Source organism: Chanos chanos, chromosome 1, assembly GCF_902362185.1.
Source record: "Chanos chanos chromosome 1, fChaCha1.1, whole genome shotgun sequence".
Lineage (NCBI taxonomy): Eukaryota > Metazoa > Chordata > Actinopteri > Gonorynchiformes > Chanidae > Chanos > Chanos chanos.
In genome coordinates this window covers 45,083,587-45,108,796 of record NC_044495.1, presented here as the reverse complement: position 1 = coordinate 45,108,796, position 25,210 = coordinate 45,083,587, and the positions used below count along the sequence as shown (strand labels likewise).

The 25,210-nt window shown below is 41.6% G+C and overlaps 1 protein-coding gene across 1 annotated transcript in view; it reads right to left on the bottom strand.

The window, feature by feature from the left end:
* Positions 1–25,210, bottom strand: part of kank1a (KN motif and ankyrin repeat domains 1a) — a 56,889-nt gene continuing 31,679 nt past the window's right edge. The window contains exons 2-12 of the mRNA XM_030787844.1: positions 23,849–23,972; positions 13,818–16,400; positions 11,777–11,926; positions 9,954–10,062; positions 6,496–6,693; positions 6,092–6,179; positions 4,676–4,895; positions 3,404–3,546; positions 2,661–2,861; positions 1,990–2,088; positions 1–1,168 (exon numbers count right to left, since the gene is read on the bottom strand). Coding sequence (XP_030643704.1) covers positions 1,106–1,168; positions 1,990–2,088; positions 2,661–2,861; positions 3,404–3,546; positions 4,676–4,895; positions 6,092–6,179; positions 6,496–6,693; positions 9,954–10,062; positions 11,777–11,926; positions 13,818–16,400; positions 23,849–23,885 — 3,891 coding nt within the window. The 5' untranslated portion in view covers positions 23,886–23,972 and the 3' untranslated portion in view covers positions 1–1,105. The remainder of the gene's footprint in view (positions 1,169–1,989; positions 2,089–2,660; positions 2,862–3,403; positions 3,547–4,675; positions 4,896–6,091; positions 6,180–6,495; positions 6,694–9,953; positions 10,063–11,776; positions 11,927–13,817; positions 16,401–23,848; positions 23,973–25,210) is intronic.

Below are 25,210 nucleotides of genomic sequence, written 5' to 3'. Positions count from 1 at the left end.
TAACATATTGAGAAATAAATTACATCAACTGTATATGCCAACAGACACCAGAAGAGGGAGACGGTGAGTTAAAAATCAACCACAGGGATTTCAAGATGTTTTCATCTGTGAGGGGAAGAGTGCTAGGAAGATTCATGCCATTTTCATTCAATTTATAGTTAAGTATAAAGGTATCTAAAATTCATATTTATGAGTAAAGTACCCAATAAACTCTAAGACAGGGCAGCCTATTGTACAGATATAGGGTTTTATAATTATGACATCCACATACTGAAAACATACATTATGTACACTGAAAATACAATTACATTTGCAATAAAAAACCTTTAATTGATAAATATATTTAACTTCATGTAGTGTTAAAATGTCATAGGAAATTCCAAAAATATGCTTTTTTTAAACAGATAAAATGTATAAAATCAGAGTCCATTCCCAATCTAAATATAGTACGAGTTTAAAATGATGATTGGATGATTTGAAATTTCAGCCTGTCGTGTCAGTTGAATAATTTGGGGTTTTGATGAGCTTCAAAGAGGACAGTATGTAAAATGATAGTTTCAGTACAGAGCTCTGGTAAATATTCTGTAAGATCTCTCTGATTATTAAGCCCATAAAACTACTGATTAAACTCAGGGCTGTACATACACAAATGAAAAGTAGAAACAACATGGCTAAAACATGGAGAAATATTTGTATTCAATATTAGTGTCATCATAATGTGATGTAGAGGGTGTCTGCAGTAAAGCTCCAGTGTAAAACACTGATGCAAAGGCTTGGGTTTCTCTATAATGGACTAGTGCTGGTGATCTCTGACATAAAATGCATTTGTAACTCTTCATGCTTTCACAATGAGTCCAGACCTCTCCCGCATAAGTGACCAGATTCAGTCACCCAGTCAACATAGGTTCTAAAACATGACTGAGAACACCAAAGAAAGAAGAGCCAGAGGAAAGACACAAAGAAAAAGCTGTGTCCTTGATGTTTGCATATGTAGAGAACGGTGCTTCAGCCTGACTGGTGTGGTGCAGTGCAGCAATGGTGATAGTGGTGGTGGTAGTGGTAGTGGTGGTGGTGGAGGGGGGGTGGGGTGGTCAGGATTAGATCCCTAATCAAATATGCCCCTCCTGGTTGGACTGGGGGAGGTTTTCCTGCCAAGTCTGGGTGTTCCCTGTTCAGAGATGACAGACACACAAACATAAACAACAGTCTATAGGCAGGGTCCTGTTACTCAGATAATAAGAAATCTCATGCTGAAGTGTATGATAAAACGTAAATCAAAGTCCTGTTTGTTAAGGCTAATGTAGGGGTGTTGTGAGCATAGTTGACAATAGAAAATATGACTGTTGTTTAAAATCTGAATAATCTATGTAACAATGGGACCAAAGTGAGTGCTACAACATTTTGGCAATAATTCATCATTACACTACATTCATAAGCTTAATTAACTTACTTTAATTAATTAATTAATTATTACAAGGTAGCTGTTAGAGGGTTTCAGTTTTGATCTTTGAGGTGACTATAGTTTCATAAACAGACAGCAAGTTTATGAGGAAGGGATAAGAATGTGTTTGAATGTCCTGACAGTGACTAGGTCAACATATACTAAGTGTCCACTTTGTGTTGCTGTGTTCTCTGTGTTATTTGGTTTGTATTAGCATGTTCATAGTATTGTGCCATTTGTTTGTATTAGCATGTTCATAGTATTGTGCGGTTTGTATGAACGTGTTCATTGTTTTGTGTGGCTTGTATTAGTGTGCTCATAGTATTGTGTGGTCTGTATTAGCGTGCTCATAGTATTGTGTGGTCTGTATTAGCGTGTTCATAGTATTGTGTGGTTTGTATTAGCGTGTTCATAGTATTGTGTGGTTTGTATTAGTATGTTCATTGTTTTGTGCGGTTTGTATTAGCACGTTCATAGTATTGTGTGGTCTGTATTAACTTGTTCACCGTATTGTATAGTTTGTACTGGTGCGTAAGAGTGGTACAGACCGGTGACTGAGCTTTGGAGAAGTTAACATGAGCATAGAGTAACACAGCAATATCCTTGTGTCCAGCCTCCAGAGCAATGGACAGGGCCGTGCTCTCATCCTGAGGAAAGAAAGAGCTTTCATTAGCCCAAATGCTCATTTCCTCATGTCTACAGGAATACAGCAGTCCTTTATGTCTACAGGCATGTTATTCCCTCACGTCTACAGCCGCAAGTCATTCCTGTGGCCTAAAGGTTAGAGAAGTGGGCTTGTGAGCAGGTCACCGGTTCAATCCCCTTGACCGGCAGGAAAAGTGCAGAGTGAATGAACAGCTTTCCCCTTCCTCAACATTCCCTCAACACCCCTTGAGCAAGGCACCTAACCTCTAACTGCTCCCCGAGCATGGTACTGCGGCTGCTAACTGCTCCTGCTGCGGCTGCTCACTGCACTGCTCCCACTCCTGTGTGTTCACCCATCTAGGATGGGTCAAATGCAGAGGTTGAATTTCACTGCTCACTATTCCTAAAGAACTTAACCCCACGTCTGCAAGAATAATTCTTTCCCCTACGTCTACAAAAATGTTTGTCTAATAAGCCTTCTCCCCATGTTTACAGGCACATGTCATTCTCTCATGTCCGCAGGCATGTGGCATTCCCTAAGTGAATGAATGGTTTGTTGGGTGCTTTCACTCACACTGTCTCTAAGGGTGGCGTCACAGTCCGGCTGAGCCAGCAGCAGCTTGACTATCTCCACATGTCCATGTTCGCTGGCACACATGAGCGCCGTGGACCCCTCATCATCCTGGATGTTCACATCTGCCCCACAGGCCAGCAGAGCCTTCACCATGTCCATCCTGCCATGGCTAACAGCTAGCATCAGCCCTGTCTGTCCCGCCTGCAACACAGAGAGCACACAATAACACAGGCAGCACCTCACACTGTCTGTTTTACACCCAACTCTGTAAGAGCATGCTGTTGGTAAGTTGGTGAGTTGTGGTAAACAACTCAAATGTGGTGACAACTTAATCTTAATTTGAAGTCTTTATCAGTACTGACACATGAATAGTTAACTGGTAAATCAGTTTTGTTCAATGTGGAGATGTTAAGGAGGCTGGTTTAGGCTGGTTATGATTAGTTACAATCGGTTAAAGAGGCTGGTTAGGTACTTTTGAGTTTCTGCTGATGTCAGTCAGACGACAACCAGTCATTCAAGAGGTCCTTGTCTTAAAGTTGATGCAGTTCAAATTGTGTGTGTGTGTGTGTGTGTGCGCATGTGCGCATTTACCTATAACATAAATGAGGATAATCAAGTGGTAATTGTCTAATGTGAATGCAAACTTAATTTTACTCATTGTCATACTCCATATGATGGCTTGAGGAAACTACTACAAAAGATGGAATATGGTTTTTTGTTTGTTATGATTGTTATGTTTGAACCTGGCTGGCTTTGGCATTGACATCTCCTTTGCCGAACAGTTCTTCCACTATCTGCATATCTTTGTGGGCGTCCACGGCAGCCAGTGCTGCCAGCATGATGGGTGTATAGCCAGCCTTGTTCTGCTGATTGACGTTACAGACATCTGGAAACACAAAGGCAGGAAGACACATCAGAAAGAGAAAGAGAGAGAGAGAGAGAGTCCTCCCCATGTCCACCTCTCATGTCACCAGCTCTGTCAGGAAGGGCCTCCATTGTCAGAGTTGTTGGGGGGAGGGCACTGTGCTATTTAGACCCTGAGACCCTCTGAGACGCAGGAGAGATGGCGCAAAAGACCCAAAGCAGTGTTTCACTGACTGCAGACATGGCCCAGCCTAGAGGATCTGGCCAGAGCAGCAGACAATAGCCGCAATGGGGGGCTGTCCCTGATGGCAAATGGGACACAGAAACTCTGACAATGGGCTTTTTCTCTCTAGAGTACAGGCACCTCATCATACTGTGTAGTATTCATGAAGACAGCCAGCTCTTTCTGCAAGTCCAAATTACGGTGAGAAAGAAATTTACACATAGAGTGCACGGAGGATTAATTTATACAATTGCTAAATGCACCATGACAGAGAGTATGGCAATGGAAGGTGAATAAGCCCAGCATTACCAGTACAACTGGTATTCCCACTGCGTGTGTGTGTGTGTATGTGTCATTGGGAGTGTAATTAAAAGGAGTGGGCAAAGACGTGATAAAATGTAACACATAACAAACAGTTTACACCTTATCTAGCAGCCAAACCAGATTACCTCAGAATTGGGGAAAAAAAGAGTAACAGTATTTCCCCGTTTTAGACGCTCCACTATAGAGGTGAGCTACAGTGAACTGGTTCAACTGGCTAAACCTCATCTCAGGAAAAACTCTCCACTCACTCACAAAGCTGCTTATCCTAATTAGGGTCGCAGGGGGTGCTGGAGCCTTTCCCAGTGTTCATTGGGCAAAAGGCAGGGAAACACTCTGGCAGACACACAGATAGATTCGGCTTTAGTGTGAGAGGAAGCCGGAACTCCTGGAAGAAACCCATGGCTGAGAATTGAACCTGGGACCTTCTTGCTGTGAGGCGACAGAGCTACCCACTGCGCCACCGTGCCCCCCGAACCAAATCGAGAAATCAGCTCCCTAATAATACAATTTTGCCTTGCACATGCTAGCACCTGAACTGTACAGACTTAGTTCCTAGCCACAGAACTGCTGCTGGCAATGAGGTCATTCAAGGTTGTTTTCTCACCTGCATCGAGCAGTTTTTTGACTATGTCAAAGTTGGAGTGAGACACACTGTAGTGGAGGGCAGTGTTTCCATTGCCATCAGACATGTTGACAATGTGCTGGAGAACAGCTGGCGAAATGACTCTGAAAGCATTCAGGTAATCTTCCACCATGGCTGGAATGGCCAGCTTCTGACTGGACACGCGGAACCACTCATGCTGGACCGTGTTAAGACAAGCCCTCTGGGACAAACACACATCAAAAACACATACACATCAGTCAGCAGAGAGTCTAAGAGTGTTTGGGTGGAGGATGGCTGGGTAAAATAAGATTTATGTTGCAGGGGTTTACTTGTTTCAGATCTAGTTTTCGTCCTAGTCTTCAGAGTAAATCTTGACTCTATTTATCCATATTATATTAGTCAATTAAAGTCAAATGACAAAATGACTAAAATAAAATCTAATTTAGTCTGGAGACTATTTTATTATCCACGTTATTCTTCTTTCTATTAGTTTTTTTATTTTAGTTATCAAAAATTTTGCATACTGTGGCAGTGCTGGACACAGTCTTCAAATATTTCCTTATAAGCATAACACTACATGAAGCAGCAATGGAGTCAAACCATTTCAACCTTTGCCCTCGTTTATACAAGAACAGTCATCTGAAACAGTCTGTTTCTCATATTTTTGTATTTTAGATGGTTTGTCATATTTCCAAAAGAAAAAAAAAAGAATTAGTGTCTCCTATTCAAAACAGAAAAAGCAACAGACCTACACATTATCCAGTGTGTTTCAGACTGAAACACTAAAGAAATTAGTCATCATCCCCGTGTGCAATGTTCATCAGAAAAAAATCAATACATCAATAGGTGTTTTGATTACAGTTTTAGTGATGACAAACAACAGAGTCAAAGAGCTTAGAGAAAAGACTTTTCTGAAGACTTTTTGCAAAAGTGTGTTTGCAATTATTTTTAATCAGCCTTAAAGACAGTATGGCTTCTGCTGGTCCTAAACACAGACGGAGAGACAAAAGCCTGCCCAGAGTTTGTATCTGTGCCAGGACACAGCTGGACATGTTTAGATGTTTAGTCACTGGTTAGTCTTTCAGCCTGACTGCTCACCATGGCTCAACCATTCTTTAAACAGTTTTAGTCACAAATGATTTAGTCAGCCCTGTGACACTGGACTGACTCTCCTGCCTGAAGTAGAGGGACACTGGATGCATTTAGAGTCTGGGTGCTAGTCTGGCCTGAATCCTGGTCACCATATCATATTAAGTTTAAGTGGTTTGTTATGTATTAACAATGCAGTATGGTAAAAAGATGGGACTGGTTTACTGAGACAATATGTTTCATTGTGATAGGAATGGTGTAGCCTGTGTTTGCTGAGATTATGAATAATAATCTGTTCAATGACATCAGTTCATTGTGTTGTCTTACCAAGTCCTTGCTGGATAAAGCTTCAGGATCATTGAGATAAGTTTGCAGGGCTTTGCATGCAGACACCATCTTCTCACTTAACTCATACCTAAAAGAGTAATGAGAGCAGTGAGTGCCCCAGACCAACAAAGCACTGTCCCTTGGTTTCTGAGGATGCACGATCAGGGCAGTGTTTGCTCAGCAGAAAGATTGACTAAACAAAGAGAAGCTGTAGCTGTAGGCCTGCTGTCTAGATTGGTGCACTGTCATGCACAGTTGTTGTCATTACATAATTGCAATAGCATAAACTACACTGTTGTTGTTGTAAAATGTTGCTGATGACAACAACCTACTCCATTTTGGCTCTGTCTCTTCTGGTTAGCAACTATATAAAAGAGTAGCAGGCAGTGTAGAGGAACACACACCTTTCTCTTGTCTCCTCCTTTCCTGGATCTGTCTCTTCAACCCTTCTTCTGGCTTTCACTTCTCCCTCATTACCCAATTCCTCTTTGACCCTTTCCTCTGTTTTCTCTATCCTTTCTTTGTAGTCGTCATCTTCATCTTCGGATCCTGAAGAACTACTGTCCTCTGAGCTGGACTCATCACTAGATGTTGTCTCATACCTTCCATCAGAAAGAGAGAGATGAAGAAACATTTCACATCACAATATTATTGGTATTATTATTATTATGGTTATGTTGTGATAGATAATGTACGTCAGCTTCTCACATATACCCTCCGAATAATGTTAGAATCTCCCTCCTTCTACATGGTCCTCAGCATAAGCCAGCGCATTTCCAGTGTGAACATGAGGATAATATCAGATGTTACTTGTGTTTCAATTTGTAACTTTAAATCTGATCACTGCTGTCAAAGACCATGGCTGGAACCATGAAATGGAGACCATTTTGTTAATCTTTATGTCAATAAATAACCACATTTGTTCAATGCACTATGTGTACATATTTCTGTGTACGTGTCTATCTATTATTTTGGCATTACACCCTGTTACTCAGTAAATCATAATATCTCTCATTTTAAACCTGTCAATTGCTGCCTTTCATGCATAAGGCATATCAAAGTCTGTGACAAACATTTTATTTATTGTGGCAATAAGACTAATATGAAATGTATTGAAAATCTAAATAGTCCTCCATTTTATTTGGCACTTAAACAAAAGCTTTTTTGTATCCTCCACTGTAAACTGTTCCATAAATACTGCAAATGTAGACGAATTCTTATTGGGATTTTTGCTTAGTTAGAAAAGTTGCCTCAACTGTAACTGAATTTGGACACAGACAAATATGTACTCCATTCGTCCCTGCTTTTCACAGAAATATAAGATATTAAGATGAAAATTTTCTCAACCAAAAGACTGGTATGCTCAGAAAAAAAACACATCTAGTCCTTCACCTAAGAAAAAGCCAATCACCTTCCAGTAGGGCTAGAAGCCACGGTCCCTTCCCAGATATGTCTTCAGTCGTGTGTAATCTGACTGGTGTAATCAAAAATGTTTGCTGTGCCGTAGCGTGAAATTCGGTTGCTCAGTTTTATCAGGAAAGTGATCAAACCAGCGCAAGGAAAGCAAAGCGAAATTTCGCTTCGCGTTCGGTTAAATGCCCCTTTAGAAGTTTACAGAAGATGCTTGTTCAGTGGTGAAACCTGTGCAATTTCAATGACTTCTGCAAGAGTTGTGCCTGCCAAAAAAAGCGTCCTAGGATGTTCAAAACCAGGCTCAAAATGTTGCTGCTTTGTCCTAATTTTTTTTTTTAAGTTCCTAGTCACTCAATCACAATTGACGACTTAGTCTTAAATCAGCCTTTGATGTGAAAGTGGAAATGTTAAAGTTGGAGGCCAGTGGGCCTGGGTCCAAATTCATCCTAATAATCTGTTATAATCTGTCCAAGCAGTGAGGACGGCAGCAGTCATGTTTTCCAGCCCTCATGTAATTTCAGGACACAGTCAGCAGCAGGTGAGTGGGCGCCAAAACTAAATCTATGCATTCGTGACTGGTGTTTCATCATTCATGACTGGTGTTTCATCATTCATGACTGGTGTTTCATCATGCTGCCACAAATATTGGCATGAAACGTGCAAGCTAAAATTTCCAGTGATGTGATCACTTTTTGAAAATCAACACTGATAAAAACTAGGGGTGTAACGATACGCCAAAGTCACGGTTCGGTATGTACCTCGGTTTTGAAGTCATGGTTAGGTACAGTTTCAGTACAGTGAAAAGACATGCAAAACGTGAAATTTCCTTTCATTTAATATGAATTTACTTGTAAATTTATTAACTTATAAACCATAATTTCCAGTTTGCTCTCCATTTTTTTCCTTGTACTGGTAATATTCACATTTGGATGATGCCGTCTCAATGAATAATCATATTCGATATTCACATTTGGATAGGGTGACCATATTTAGGTCTTCATAAAGGAGGACGGGAGGGAGGGGGGATGCATTCCCCTCCTAACTTATGGGGAAATTTAAGTGTATGTCACTTTTGGTTCCTGTCGTTGTGCACGTAAGGCTTGACAATGCAATGCGAAACTCCATCTGTACTTAACTGCCGCAATACATAGCCAACTAGTCTTTGATAAGACAAATAAGACAAATAACTGCTAGCATAATAACAGTGGCAAGATTACCTTATTTCTTTCCATTCAAGTTTTTGTGGCGTTATGGCTTTCTCAAGATCTTCTGGCTGTTGCTACGATGTTAACGGTAATGAATGAGATGCAGTTTAACCAATGTTTATGGCATGATAGTGTACATGACTGTTCATTGGTGGTGTGCAAGAGGGTGGGATCTAAAGAAAATGGTCAAAGCAATGCAAATACATATACAATGAATGGAGACTGTGGAAAACAAAAGCCAAATCCTGGATATTTTTGGTGATTTAGAAATCCCGGCCGGACGCATTTTTTAGGTCCGAAAAAGAGGACATGTCAGGGAAAAAGAGGACGTATGGTCACCTCACATTTGGATGACAGCGTCCCAAATGAGATCATGTTCAACCTACTGCCAGCAACATACCCGATTTCAGTTTAACAATGCTGGCAGACTGCCTTTGTCTTATCCACTTGTCTTTGCCCATTGCTACTGTAGTTCACTGGAAAACCGAAATGTTCCCAAACAGAGGACCTTAAGGATACGGGAGGGTCCTTAAGCTCTGGCTTTACGGTCGCCATACTTATGAGGCTGCATCATTGAACATGTGCTAATTCAGTTGCTCAGTTACGGCTCCGTTGTGGAATTGGAGAGGAAACTTTTTAATTTTAGTTCCACATACAGAAATGTAGAAGAGAGTATATTCACTCGGATCACAACGCTCACTGAACCGAACATCCTGTACCAAATATGTGTACCATTATACCCCTAACACAGAATATGCAACTTGACGTAACTTTATATAGAATAATAATTCCATGATGTACATGTGTTATAGTGTTAACTGTGAAATGAAAAATGAGTTTTGTTACATTAGTAACGTAATGACAGCTCAACAGGCTGCACCTACAGCGGCTGGCAGCGAGTTGGGGTTGCACTGGCAGCGGTTGGCAGCGTGTTGTGGTTCCATATTCCGGAACCGCAACACGACTGTTACACCCTAAATAAAAACATGATATATGTTCTGTGTTATTCATTAGACCAAAGGAGGTGCAATACCATGAGTCCAGTGGAGTAGGCAACTTGGCACAAAAAGCCAAGTCCTGAACCAATGATTAGCATTAAAATTAAACAGCATTTAGTATGATAAACATCCTGCAATTCACATGTAAGTGTCCATGTGTTTTTCAACCCTAAATTACTTTGCATTTCAGAAGAGATGGGCTGCATTTATATCCTAGCTGAGTGTTTGGCTAACAGCTTAACTCACCCTCCATTAACACCTACAAACTGCAGGTTCTTTTTGGTACTGCTAGAACCTTGGCGGCCATCTTTCTTTTTCATTATGGACTTCAGGGTGCTCTGACTGCACGGCTGGCCTGCAGAGAACAGAAGAGAACACGCCAATTCACTCATGGAAAATTCACACTGATTAACACAAGGAAAATTCACACTTTCACCAGCACTATCAAAGGTGTTATATTAAGATTCAAAGGGATTCATCCTGAAAATTCACCCTCTCTCTATTGAATGACACGTATTGCAAGTAGGCGGCAGTGAAGTATAATCATGTTCCAACTAAGGTTAGACTGAGGTTAGCAGTACTGCCTCTAGAAGCAAAATATACGCTATGCATGGGTGAGCAGGCAGAAACAAATATATGCTGTCAAAAATGGACTAAAAGTCACAAAGGCCAATGCCATCTCTACCCAAATAATAGGTGTGCTCTGCAGAAAACAACAAACAAGGCAGGTTTTCAATCAGGAAAATGAACAAGCTTCCTCTCCATAAAAGCCACCACTAATTAAACCCAGGCCTTGCTCTCAGACACTCAGTTATGTGCCTCAGGACATATGCATAAAAAGTGATGGGATAAAAACACTTGATATGAGGTATATGGAATAGTAAAAGACAAGACTGTTAAGAAAACGTTATTTGGAGGAAGCAGCAAAACCCCACCAGAGAATTAAAAGGTAGTATTTCCAAACTGCTCCTTTTCAGTGAGGAACAGTAACACTTCCCAAAGCCAAAACTATTCCAAACATTTTAAATACAGGCTTCATTCAGCGACATACCAAAGCAAACCTCTGCCTCCTGCCACAGAAACTGAAAAAGGACAGCTCTGAGAACTGAAAAAGGACAGTGCTGAGAACTGCCAGGACATGCCCATACATTCAGAACTTTTTTTTTTCTTTTTCTCTCTCCTGTCTTTACACCATGTTCTCTCTCACATACACTACCCTCCCCCTTTCTTATCCCCTTCTCTCTCTAGTTTTTTTAAATGTTTCCTTTATTTTGACAGGTGAGAACATGGCTCCAAGGCTTGCAGGCAGCAATCTGTCACATGTCCTCCAGACACACGCACACACACACACAGACACACATGGACTGTGACTCTGTTTAAGTCAGCCATACGCTCATGAAAATGAACACATGACCTAAGGCAATGTTTCCAAAAACCTCTCCTCACATATCTCTCCTCATTGTACCACTGTCCTTCCATACCCAAAACCAGAATATTTGCATCTACTAATGCACTGATTGTGTATTAAATGACAGAGTTAAATACAGTAGAGTTTGGACATCAGTAGGGGTGGGGCAATTTGGGTATGAGATCCAATGAGAGGGTCATCAGTTCATATTCTGAGTACTGACAGAAAAGCCTGGGCTGCACTCTTCACTCTGTCTGGACTGAGGCTGCCTGGACTGCAGTCTACAGAGTATCCGACTGTGGGTTACTATAGAGAACAAACTGCTGACACAAGCCTTGAGCCCCTCTCACAGAAAACTCTCTAGAGATGTGTGTGACCTCAGAGAGACACTGAATGACAGACATAAGGATGTCAATTAAATGCACAAATGAATACAGCCTGAATATGGGAAAAGGCCCATGACACATAAAGACTAGCTAGAAAACACTGACCTCAAATATATTTGACTGTTTGGATAGAAACACTGGTCTGAGCACAGATCATCTATTTCTACCTAATGTACCCATCTTAAAATTTACGCAGGTGTCCATATTTACTAATTTCATTAAAACATACTGTAAACAAATACAGGGTCAATGAAACAGATCCAAAATGCCCTCACCATGCAGAGCAGAGTTCATCTGTTGTGTCAAAGCACTCTGCTCTGGTGTTTGTGATCTTGAGTCATCTGTTGGCACACTCTGTGGTGACCCTCTGATCTCTGTCCTAACAGTGACTGATGAGGTGCTGATGTCACTGGCTGTCTGTGAGTCTGATTATACAACCGGAGAGATGGGAGAATGTATGAACAGATTGCATATTACATTAAACATTATGACATTACAGATGATATATATTAGATAACATTGTAACAGGTACAACAAATACTCATCTCCACAAAGCCATAATGTACATTTACACACACCTCACACACACAGACACACACAGGTCATAAATACACTACGACACAATGCAACTCAAAGCCAAATGCAAATGTTACATCAGTCTGAGAAGTAGGTTCATAATGTCTTTTTCCTCAGTGCTTTAATGCCATTTTAAGTATGGAAAAGAAGAGAAACACGACGATCTTGGCCTAAAACCCAAAATGAATGTCGTATAAATGAAAGCCTGCTGTTTGTGGGCACTGAGACACTGTTCCTCCCATCTCTTGTAGATAGGACATACCAGACTGTAAGAGGTACAGCCTTTTCAAAGAATTTGCCTCTGTTATTGCTAGTAACTGCTAATGCTAAAGTCACCATGGTTTTCAAATAACAGACCCAAACATAACCCCACTGTGCTTAATTCTATTGCATCTGAAAATGAAGTTAAGCTGTCAAAGTCTTGTAATCCGGTTTTAAACTTAAACCAGACTTACACTAGACTTGCAGGAGAAAGGGCAGTTTGGTTTCTCCATCTGTTCAAAGTCACAAACCATGCAAACACTAGGCTCTAAACTGGAAAGGTCACTGTGCACGAGTGTCTCCGCATTCACCCAGTATAGGTGATCTTAGGACGAAACCATGAAGAACAACCTGTTCTCCACAGAAAAGGTCTCTGATGTTAGGAGTACCTGAGCAGATCGTTATTCCGATCTCAGTCCAAATCAGTCAGCAGGAAATATGGAAACACTCAATTCTTGGCAACTCAAACTAACCACCTATCCATTAGAATTTGATGTGGACATCACAAAACTGTGTTTTCTTCGTAGATGAAGTGACTATTTTTACCTAGAAGAACATTCCATTTATTTGTGGAGCCACAGAGAATGAAATCTTTATGGTTTTATGTGCTCTTACAGTATAGTAATGTTGAAATCACATAGTATATACATTGGAACCATTTTTGATAAGAGAGCAACTGTTCAGAGCACGACTGTGCTTTTTTGAACTGTAAGGGCTTCCACAAAATATGTCCAGACTAACCCCTACATAGCTTAACTGATATCAGTTATGAATTTCTGGACACTTGTTGACACTACAGTAATAATAATATGACTAACCAGCCTATAGTTGATGACAAAACACTGCTAAAGAAAAAAATGGCATTGTTTGGGATAAAAACATTAGTAGCAGCACCATTTCTTAGTGATCTGTTCAGTGAGTGTGAAGATCATCAGCAAGCCTCCCTCATTCACTTACATAACAATCACAAGCACAACAGCACCAAGCCAGTGCCCCCCCCCCCAAAAAAGAAATGATCTCATTGTTGGTTTATGTCCAAAGCCCCAATGCATTTTCAGGGTCAGAGATAGCCTTGCCCTGTCACATCCAATCAGGCATCATTTAACATGTGGTACGCACAAGGGTCACCATGGCAAAAATAGAGCTTTGGAAACCATGCTTTAGTCAAATCACAGATTTAGTTTGCACATTCTATGGCATAGTTTTCTGAGTGCATATACTAAGGAAAATGTGTCCAGTCTTTCCAGCCCAAACATGAGAATCAGCTGCAATCATCTGAAAAAACAATCAAATCTGACAGTAATCTACCCAAAAGACTTGTAGCCAAGTTTAATTTATATAAAGGTTACAGATATATATGATGTAAGGTAGATATGCGTAATGAATTGCCTAAATAAACAAAGAACTTAGAAATGTAGCTTCTGGATAATAACAAGAATACCAGGTCCAATTTATCTCACCATAAATGTTAGAACTAACCTTGTTTAGCATCTTGAGAGTCTACTTGAAGTTTGAGATGGTCTTTATTGTGGAGCTCCTCCACACTTCCATACTTCACGACTGAGTTGATTGATGAAAGCGTGTTTACCAGTTGGCTGTTGATTGAGCTGAACTGGGAATGAGGCTGTCCAAATGCTTCAGCCAGCTCACTGTAGTTCTCCGCTAGCAGCATCTGTTGCTCCTGCAAGAGCTTTTGCACTCGTTCTATGTAGTGATCCAGGCCCACTCCAGCCTCCAGGGGTGGCTGCAGGCACTCTGTCCCCAACGAGTCTCCAACGGACACATTCCAGGTGTGTGGTGGAGGGGTAGGCTGAGAAGGTCCACAGGCTATGTTTCTGGTCTTGAGTCCCACCAGAAAGTTCTCATGGATGTTAGCATATCCGACCCCAATATCTTTGGTTTTGGCTGTGGATAGCTTTTCATGGTTTGCCTCTCCAGCTGCTGTGGTGCCCACTGCTATCGAGCGTGTCTTCACAGTGGCCAGCGCATCTTTTACTAAACCATCTCCCACAGCAACTGTGCGACTCTCCATAGGTATGGTGTTAGTTTGCTTGTCTTCTGTGGAAAGCTGAGTGGTGGTGCAAGAATCAAGGAGGGTTGTCTTATCTGTGTTAGTGAACTTGCTAATTGTTTTCACTTCTGTGTTTGTGTATTGAGAACAGGTTTCAGGCAAGACCATGACTCCCAAGTTCATTTTGGTCACCGCATCAGTCAGTGTGCCCTGGGTGATCAGCTCTTTAACAGGACTGACAATTACATCCACAGAACAGCTTCCAGATCCAATGGACCTAAACTCCTTCGCACATTCTACCTCCTTTTTGGACTCTCCTAATGCCTCCACCATCTCCTCTGTGTTAATTCCCATTTCACAAACCTCCACCCGTTCCTCCACCACCCATCGACCCATAGGTATCTCTGGACCTACAGCAACATGCTCTGTGGCTGGTTGGCAGCTTATACCCACTGTCTGTGTTTGTGGGACACAACTTGTGCTAGTGCCATTCACCTCCGAATGATTACCAACCCCTTGACTCTGTGTAGAGATCTTTGCCTCCACTGCAGTGTTGTACATCTCTGGTCTAGCCATCAAGCTCTTGTCAACCTTCTTTCTTGAGCCAGCTGCTTGCAGCTCCAGCTTGAGTTTTCCCATTTCCATCTCATGGGTGGTCTCCTTCAGCTGCACTTCCAAGCGGTACACCTTCTCCTTCAGGGCTTCGATGGTCTGATGTTGCATTTCAATTTCAGTCTCCACCTCCGTGCTAACCCCCAACATGGCTTCAGTCACCCCAACCGCCACACTCCGTGTTTGAAACTCTGTCCCGATGGCAACATCCTGGCTTCGCCCTGGCAACCTGCCAGAGAAAACCATGCTGTTCATATGCTCATCGGTGCCAACGCCAACGGACTTGTGCTCACCACCCAATGGTTTCAGCAAAGTATTTTGATTAGGGCTGTTTAGCGTTTGGCATAAGCTGGGCTCAGGCTCCGTGCTATGGTCCTGGGTCTTCTTCTGTAAGGCTTGCATGTCTGCCGTAAGCTGTCGGAACTCCAGCAGCCTCTGGGTGCTCTGCTCTGTGTTCGCTGTCTCATCTATGTGCAGTTCTGAGTTCTTCTGTAACTGAGACAGGGGCTTGTACTGGTCAGCACTGCCCACACTGTATGAGCGTTTCCGGAACCCCCCTTCCAGACCCTGTCCTGCCAGTTTTGGGTTCTTAATCTGCGATACCAGCTGTCTCTTCTCTTCCTGCAGGACCGATATCTTGACCTGTAGGATTGGGATGGTTTTCACCTGCTCTTCCAACTCTTTCAGACGCTTTAGAGCCACCACCATCTGCTCACGGATATGCTGCAAGTGCAAGGGGCTGACGTTGGTCACAGGTGTGGTCATACCTGAGCTAAGGGGACTGTGTCGGATGGAGTTTCCTACTGAGGCAGTGAAGTAGGGGTTGTATTCACCATTAGCCAGGTGTCCATTATGATGCATAGGGAGTGAGCTGGGTGAGATCTGGCTTGCACCCACTGAACCACCACCATACGAGGACAAAGAACTGCTGGAGCCCATTCCTCCGAAACTGGCCAATCGCCTTCGAGGAGGCTCACTGGAGGGTGGCTGCATTAGAAGCCGTTCTTGCTCCAACCGCCTGCGCGTCTCCATCAGGGTCTTCTCCACTTGAGCGTTGTGCCGTGGGAGACGGGGAGAAGGGGGAGGCAGCTGCTCCTTTGCCTCAGGCGCACTCAGAAAGGTTTGGGGTACCTCATGGACCAGAGCCGGACGACTCAGAGAGGTTAGCTGGTTCCTGGTTGTGTAGTAAATGGGTGACTGCTTGCTCTCATCGCTGTTAGAGGAAGACAGGGAGTCAGTTGAAGTCCACTCTGTCTGGCCACTCACGCTGCCCTGGGAGACCACAAGTGACTTAGGGGGCTTGGGCCGCCTTTGAATGTTCAGCTTCTTGATGGTGTTGCCCCTCTCAATGTCATCCACATACTTGAGGAAGTCCAGATCTAGCTGAAAACCATAAGGTGTTTCCAAGTAGTAAGGGTCTTTCTCAGCCTCATCATTCTCTGCAGAGAGAGAGAGAGAGAGAGAGAGCGGAATATATGAGAATCTATGAGAGCTGTGCCACAACAGGGACAGAGGGACGTATTTTATATAAGGAAGAAAAGTAAAGGACAAGGAATCTCTCAGATCATTTAGATGTGAAATATGACTAGTACATTACACGCCTTTTTGGTCCCCCTCAAATATTTAAAATTCTTGTTTATACAGAAAAAATGTAGGTTTATGGATGTAATTCAGTAACAGAATGACTACAGAAAGTTTTTTTTTTATATACTGACGGTGATTTAGAGCTTTTCTGAAATATGTTAAGTTCAACAAGCAGCACATGTTCCTGTCCATTAAGGTACTGAGAGAATGCTAGGAATGTTCTCTCAAAGGCTATGTTTTTCTCTTATGTAACATCCATAGCCTTAGTATGAAAAGGTTAGAGATTTGAGATGCTACAGGAACAGAGAATATCATGACAACATAATTATCTTATTTCCTGCAGTGATGAACTTAATGCCGGTAGTAATTTGTATTGAGCCACATACTGACTTTCACATTAGAATGAAGAACACTGCAGTGAAAAAAGATCATGCTCTGTACTGAGCTAAAACGCTTAGTTTCTCTTTAATAAGGCAAAGAATTAAAAAATTAAAACAAATGAGGATAGGTGTGTCTGTGGTAGTAAGTGATTATGGAAGTAAGCAAGTGTTTCATCTTTATCTGGAGATCACATGCTTCTACTTCAGGAAGCCCAGGAACAGCAAACCAAAAAGCAATATTCATGACAACAGAACACAACAAGCATTCCATGCACAAAATATAGACCATATATTAAAAAAGCTTAACGTTTTTCCTCATTTATTACTTCAAACAGTACCATAGAATTCCATGTTTGACATGCTGCCAAAGTACAACAGGCCAAATATCTCTGTGTCCCATGTGTTTGCTCTCAACCCAGCCCCCAGCCTTCCACTCTCACCAAACACAAATATTGTGCAAACATTTTCCTCTCCCCAAAGATCCATTTGGTCAAATGAAAAAACAATGCACTCTGTCACCCAGCAAATGAAGAATATTTGATCACAGAAGGAAAAACTGTGACAATGATTTCTCACAAGGTGTGGATCAATGCAGAAATATTCATGAAAGAAGCTAAAGTCTATGCCAAAGACATTAAAAAATCCCAGAAAAAAGACCAACTTCTCAGACCACTAAAACACCATAAACAGTAAGCACCTTCTCTCTGGACATGTAGTTTTTACCCTGAGTAAAAGCAAGACTTGAAATGTCTGAGAAAGTTTACCTCAGCATGTGTAAGGATCCAGTAAGCTTTGCTATCTCCCCCACACACAGTAAAAACAGAAGGAATTTAACATCCAAGTTGTGTGTTAAACTAATCCACTCATTGTTCAGGTTTCGCCTGCTGAAGTCAAAGCAGCAGCTCTCCTGCTGATCCCTTCTTTACCAAGGCAGTAATGGACTTTAGTAACAAGAACAAGCTGACTGTTGGTCGAGCACTTTCTCAATCCTCACTCCATAAGGGGAAAAAATTCCACTATTGGTGTAAACTTAGCCGAGCACAGCTGAGCCTGCTATAGGCTGGCAGTCTCCTCCAATCAGAAACAACATGCAGTGTTTCTTCAGTGTGGCTACCTCCCTTGCTGTTTCTCTTTAAAAAAGAGAAAGCCTCAGTGCAGGAGAGGAAATCCTCTCAACACTTTCACTTACAACTAATAAGATAGATTCACACTTCAACACAAAGATTGCAAATACCTTTTACATATGCACACACACACACACACACACACACACACACACATACATACATATACAGACAGACAGACAGACAGACACACACACACACAATTTAACTATTTATTTATGTTCCACACAATTTTTTATGAGAAATTAAAAATCTTTCCCATACAGTTTTACAATTCAGATTAATCTGTTCCCTTATGTTAAAAATATTTTGTTGTGATATTGTTTTAATAAACATATCAACCCATGCATTTCCAGTACTTTAGAACTAATATTAGCATTAAGGTCTGTTCTTATAACCTCTTTTGCTCCATTCTTATCACCTAGTAAACACATTTTAGGGCTGGGTATGAAAATAACATCTTTCTGATTAATTCAAATGCTAAATTCACTCAGTCAATATGAAAAAAGACATCCTAATGCACACATCACTGGTTTTACTTACTTTGTGCTGGCATTACAGTGAAGTGAAAGCCTTCACTACAGAGAGCACTCAATGACTCAGTCACCCCTCTGCTCTCGCAGAGCCTGTTTGGCTATGCTCACACTTTGGCAGTCTAAGGCTTGCTGAACCACTTTGGCGCTGCGTGTCGCAAAGAGACCAGCCATCTCAGCAGCACAGACAGGACTGTCTGGTACAAACCAGGCAGCTGAGTGATGACTTCACTACATGCAGGGTAAGAGGTCATAATCATGTGACCTTGGGGCAATGGAGACAAACTGCAGAAATCTCCAGTAATATTCAACCATCTAAAATTACCCACAACTGCCAGTAAATGTCCCTCACTCTCAGTCTAAATCTACATATAAGTGCAGTTACCAGTTTACATCAACCCCTTTTGTTCTATTTCCTAAACAATGGTCCAGTTATGCTGTTTTATGGTGGATAATTTGCCAAGGAAACAGATTTATTTTAAGCATTTGCCCTTCCAGAAAAACAGAGCCACCTCTAAGAGCATGTTTAAGAACACTTAAGTCCTCTGGTTAAAGTTTAACCCAGACTGCTGCCACAAGGCTTTAGACTCAGACACAGAGCCAGATAACACAAACAGCTGAGCTCACCTGGACTTTTTACATTCAAGGTTAATATCTCTCCAACACTTGAATGACATTTCATTCATGTTTGTCCTTACCTGTTTTAACTGTGGATTAGGGTTTATAAGTGGCCAGCTGCGTTTTTTGAGTTGAGGAGAAAAATAAAGCCTCCTAAAACAAGATTAGGGATGGGTGACTAGCTCACTATTTGGTGAAGCTATAATTGGTTAAAACTGAGGTGCAGGGAAAAGAACAGGCCAGTAAGATGGCAGGAAAAACTGACGTTGAAATTAGAAATGGTTCCATTTTCAAACATGGCAGGAGACTGAGTAACATGTCTGTGTGAATTTGGGGTTTGATTGTGAAACGAGCATATCCCAGACTAGAGTCTCATAAGGCTTGGCAAAATATAATATGCAAATGGGAACTCATTCCATTTTAAAACATGACTAATGGAGGACTGTCTTCAAAGTGTTGTAATGTCATTCAACAGATCAAGAACAGAGATTTAAACTAAACCAGAAAAATGGAGAATACCCCCTCTAGGTCAGAAGATCCAATTAATAGCTCTGCCAGTGTTTATTAGGACAAGGGTGACATTTTGAGGGCTTAAACTCAACATTAAACCCAAATATAACTTTAGAGTAAAGTAAACAACTCAAAATTCACTGCTGTTCCTGCTCTTCTCTCAAGAGTTCTTATACAGTCTGGTTCTGTAGGACTAACTGGTTCATCTTTGTTTACCATCAGGAAGTCTGAGTCTGAATGCAATGATTTCTGGAGACTACAGATCATATGCAGGGCTCTTTACCTGGACTCCACACTCTGAAATACACAACACAACAAACCAAGTGAGTCAGCACTGAGAAGACAACGCAACATGAATAACCACCTAAATATTCAGAACTGTAATCAACTCAAAATATGAACCCAAAACATAACATCACATTAAAAATGATAGCAGTTTCAGAGCCTTATGTTCACTACAAAAGAGCTAAACATATCTTTCCCTCAGGCTGTTAAACAGCTCTTCTACACAACTCATCACTCATCATGGACAGAGGAACCTAGTGCATGACTGCAAGGGAAAAAAAAACAAAAAACGCAGACAAGCATGTTTGGCCTCGATATAGCTCAAATTCATGATGAGGGAGAACAAGTGCATAGCAAACGTCAGCTTGTCTAAAAACAGCCTCTGTAACCTTTCAGGGAATTAATGTACGTAGCTCCTTTCATCCACACACATCACCCCCAAACAAAAGAGTTCACCTCATAAACTTCTTAAAAGTACCATGTGCTGCACTTTCAGACGGGAAAAGGTGAACCATGTCCATCCATACATTAATTTGCATCATTTTGCAAAAATAAGCTAATTTCTTCCAAAAGAACTGGAGCAGATAAGAGGCCTGGATGTCTTTATAAATATGGGTTTAGAGTTTAACAAATGACACAGCAGCCAGTTCAACAGATGATGGGAAAAGACAACAAACTGAGAGCACTGAGCAGGGCTCTTGATACATGTCCGTGCCTGTGAGAGCACAGGCTGTATGGTGGAAAACCCAAAAACCACTGTTATTGACACAGCAGATGGATCCATTTGATTAAATACACCAAGATCTCAAACCAAAACATGTGAAATACTCCAAATGTAAACTGAACAAGCCTGAAAGGAGTTCTCAAAACACAGGAGGAATACTTAGAATAGCCAGCAGCATGTGTTAGCATAAGACTGACCAGGGAAGCTAACTTCATCCTTTTCAGAGCCTTGTTAGCAGATAAGCAACTCAGTTACCTAGTTACAACCAAGTGAGTCCACATACCATGTCTCTCTGTCCCTCCAACTGTTACTCACTCCTCCTGGTCACATACAGGTCAAACTAGACAGGTTTCCTGACCAAAACGCCAAAGGAATTTAAAACTACAATGAATTTATTGTCCTTCCAGTCGAATGATGCCTCTTCACAACACAGATGAGATATCAATGACTTACACACAAAAGCATCACGAGCAAGGTACCGCATAAAATAAGGGTGCTTTCAGACTAGATGTGCCTTCTCCTGATGCTCAGAATAGAGCACAGAGTCAGTTTGCCTCTGAATCAACACACAAAAACTAAACACTACACACACACACACACACACAGTGTTCATGGGCCAGTGAACAGAGACCCTTTCTCTCACACACTGGCCTTGGTATTTCCTGACCCTGCCCAGGCAGATGACATCAGCCGCCCTAAAGTCTAAATCCTCCACCATTCCACATCACCAGCAAGCCTTACTAAACCAAAGCTACTGCCTACATGAAGGATTTTTGACCACAAGACCCTCTCTTGACTGACTATCTCACTGGGACATAAGAGAGAAAGGTTTTACTAGTCATGTTGATGTGCCAACATGAAAAACAAACACATGCAGCTAGTAAAGGAGCAACAGTGGTTGAAATGAGCTGAAATCACTGAGGAAAACTGAGAGAGCAGGCAGTACTTTTTCTCCCTTCTTTTTTAAGTGTGTTCTGTCACACAATAGCAGCAGTTAGTCAACATCCTGTTCCTTACAATGTGGAAATCAGCTCATACCAAACAAAATTCCTGTGAAAGAACAAATACATTTTCGATGTAAAACGGACGTGAGGCTTTAATGCACTTTGCAGGAATGTACAAAGCAAAAAGAAAGAAAAGCAGGTAATGATTATGTATGAGTTTATCTGGCAAGAGCCAACAGTTTCCAAATAAATGAGAGAAGATGAGAGAATGTGTCTGTGACAAGGGTGGAACTTTTAATATCAGATATTTTCGATGAAAACATTTCTCTGACTTAGTTCCATAGCTGCTTCTGGCCAGGCACATAAAGCCATATACTGGACAACCTGATAACAAAACTGTTCTCTCATGTTTCTGTACGGTCAGGCTGATACAGCTCTGTCATTACAATACAACCATTTACTCACGAGTCAGGATTTCCCTCTCACAGGCTTCACTGTGGCATGGCAACCTGAAATGCAGAATGGGAGGACTGGTAGTGTTTATTGGTCCATCAGTACATGAAACCTAAGATGGCAATGGAAGGCGATGGGGCATCCACATGATTTAATGGTCTATTCATACACCCCAGAACAACTTACTGTCCATGTTAAGAACAGTCTTCAGTCAACCCACTCTCTTTTTTTCTCTTTGTGTGTGTGTGTGTGTGTGAGTGTGTATCACCATGTTTCTGTGCAGTCTATTTCTGCCTTGACTTTATTCCTTCTGCCCAACACTCAAATCTGCTGACTGTGATCTAACTTATGAGCATGGGCAACACTGATTGGGGGGGGGGGGGGGGGGGGGGGGGGGGGGGGGCAAAGCTACCGAAAGATTCAAAGAACACCAGAAGTGTGTTCCAGAAGCAAGAGAGATCATTTAGCTATGTTCACAGCAAACACAAGAATGAACTGATTGCTATTATGTACAGTCACGTTAAAATCCACATAACACAGCAGGTGCGTGAAGCAGACGTTTTTGCCCTCATTGAAGATGAAACACAAAACATCAGCAGGCACGAGCAGGTTGCAGTGGTGTTGAGATATGCTGACAAAGATCTTGTTGTGCACGAAGCATTTGTTGTATCTTATCGGACTGACCAAACAGACGGAGAATCGTTGGCTTTACTCTTAAAGAATGTTCTGGTGAGTCTTGAGCTTGACATCCATAACCTGAGAGCTCAGTGCTACGATGGTGCGGCTAAGATGTGGGAAGCTTACAGTGGTGCTGCTTCACAGATGTTGTGTGAAAATCCTTTAGCAATGTACATACATTGCCATTCACATGTCCTTAACTTGTGCAATGTGGATGTCTGCCACAGCATTACAGCTGTAAAACACATGCTGGCAAAGGCATCCTCGCTCTTCATTGAAGCCTTGGCAAAGTGGCACGCTGTTTTTGAGTCAATGTAGCATCAGAGCGACGTCATTATGTTATGTTATAATGTTAAGTTATGCAATGCAATGCACTATCGAAAGCACTACAGTCATCAGGTTTAAATTATGCCGTGGTCAAGAGCCTAGCTAGTAGCACAGTCTCTACTCTGCTAACAATGGGAACAGATAGCAACTTTCAAAAACTCTGGAAGCACATGGTTGACTTGTGCGCTCAAAACAACTACTGTGGAGGGGTGTGCGATATTGACAAAAAGCGGCATGCCCGGTCAGCTGCATGCCCAGAGACACAGGGCCCACAGACCAGTAGCATGCCCAGAGACACAGGGCCCACAGGCCAGCAGGGGTGTGCAGCCTGATCTGTGTCACCTGGGTTAGATACTTCTGCAGTTATGGAACTAAAAATTATTTTTCCAAATGATATGAAAACCACTGAGTAAAGCATGATGATTCTTTCTGGAAATAACTGGAAATAATAAATGTTGCTTGTTGTTTATTACTTGTGTGTGCAGCCTTTTAGAGAACTGATCACAGCGGCGGAAAAACAGTAAAAAACAAAAGCACCCCTGACAGCCCTGTCCAACATTGGCTTCTCCACAATGCAACTGTACCAGTTCCCGTTTTCCACACATGCCTGCCCCAATCTTCACTCAAAGACACGTCTCAGAACCTGACTGGCACTCACCCACCCACTGGTCATGCCCTCAGAATGAAAAGAGACCAATGAAAGAGAGGAGGAGGGGTTGTGTGTTACCTGAGTGGATGCTGTTAACGTGTAAAGTCTGTGCCATGGCTGATCAGTGTCGGTCCCACACCAAGACTCAATGGGCTCATGCAAATGTCATGCATCAGATCCAGCTTACCATGCAGCCTGTAAACTGAGAGGAACACACACAGAGACACACACAATTTAATGTCACTGCACATATTTACATTTGAATAACTTCACATGCAAATGTTCTCTCATTCCCTCAAACACTGGGGAGCAGGTGAATTCTGATTGATTACATCGACAAACACATGGGAATATGGCAGTTTGTGTTATGGAAATCCTCTGTCAGGTGTGTTTATGTATGTGCGTGCGTGCATGCGTGTGTGCGTGCGTGTTGTAGTTGGTGTTATGCAAATCCTAAGACAGGTGTTCTTCAAAGGAGCTGTCTCCAGGTGTGTTTGCATGGGCCTCATGTGGGATGATTGGACTAGTTAAAAACAATATCTCAATTCATGCTTTTTCTCAGACAACACTTCGTGAGATTCTTGATTAATTGATCGTTTATAACAGAGACTGGTCATTTTCAGGGGTGGACAGTAACGAAGTACATTTATTCCAGTATCTGTACTTTACTTGAGTATCATTTTTTCTGGAAACTTATGACTTTTACTCCACTACATTTGAAAGACAAATACTACACTTTTGACTCCACTACATTTCTGTGAAGGTTCTCGTTACTCATTACTCTGAAGCATAGCTTTGAAGTCAGCTGAGGAATGTTCTTTTCTAAAATGCTATAGGACATATAGTGTTCGTCACAGGCAGTGTTAATTTTGGCAAGTGAATTTGATTTATTCTTAGTTTTAGTCTTCTGATTAAAATACATATTCGTTTGTCATATTTTAGTCATTTGATCATTATTAGTTTTAATCTTTAGTCAACAAAAACTAGACAAGTTTTAGTCAAATTTTAGTCCAATACATGTGTCACATTTTCGTCAATTTGCATTTAAAAAAAAAAAAAATTAAATCATAATCATAATTCATGGATTCATCAAGCATACAGATATTCTTAGGCTTGCTATCGGTATCCACAATTAACATTACCAAGTCAGTTGAACAAGATAGCTATGTTAACAAAGTCAAGCCTTTAAGTTGATTTCTAAGTCTAACTTTTATTAGCATATTTCTTGGTGGTGCATCTTCAAATGCCTCGAGGTTTGAGGTATTTTTCCCACATTCTTTGCAGTGTGCTTTATTTTAAGTTGTATTCTAGCTAAACTGTGTCACAAATCCGTTCATTTTCTTCTTCCGAGAGTAGCCATGATACGAGTTGCAGCGCTACCAGATGGGAAAGGTTTAAGCATCATAGCTTAAAATTATCGTATTTTGAGGGAAATAATCG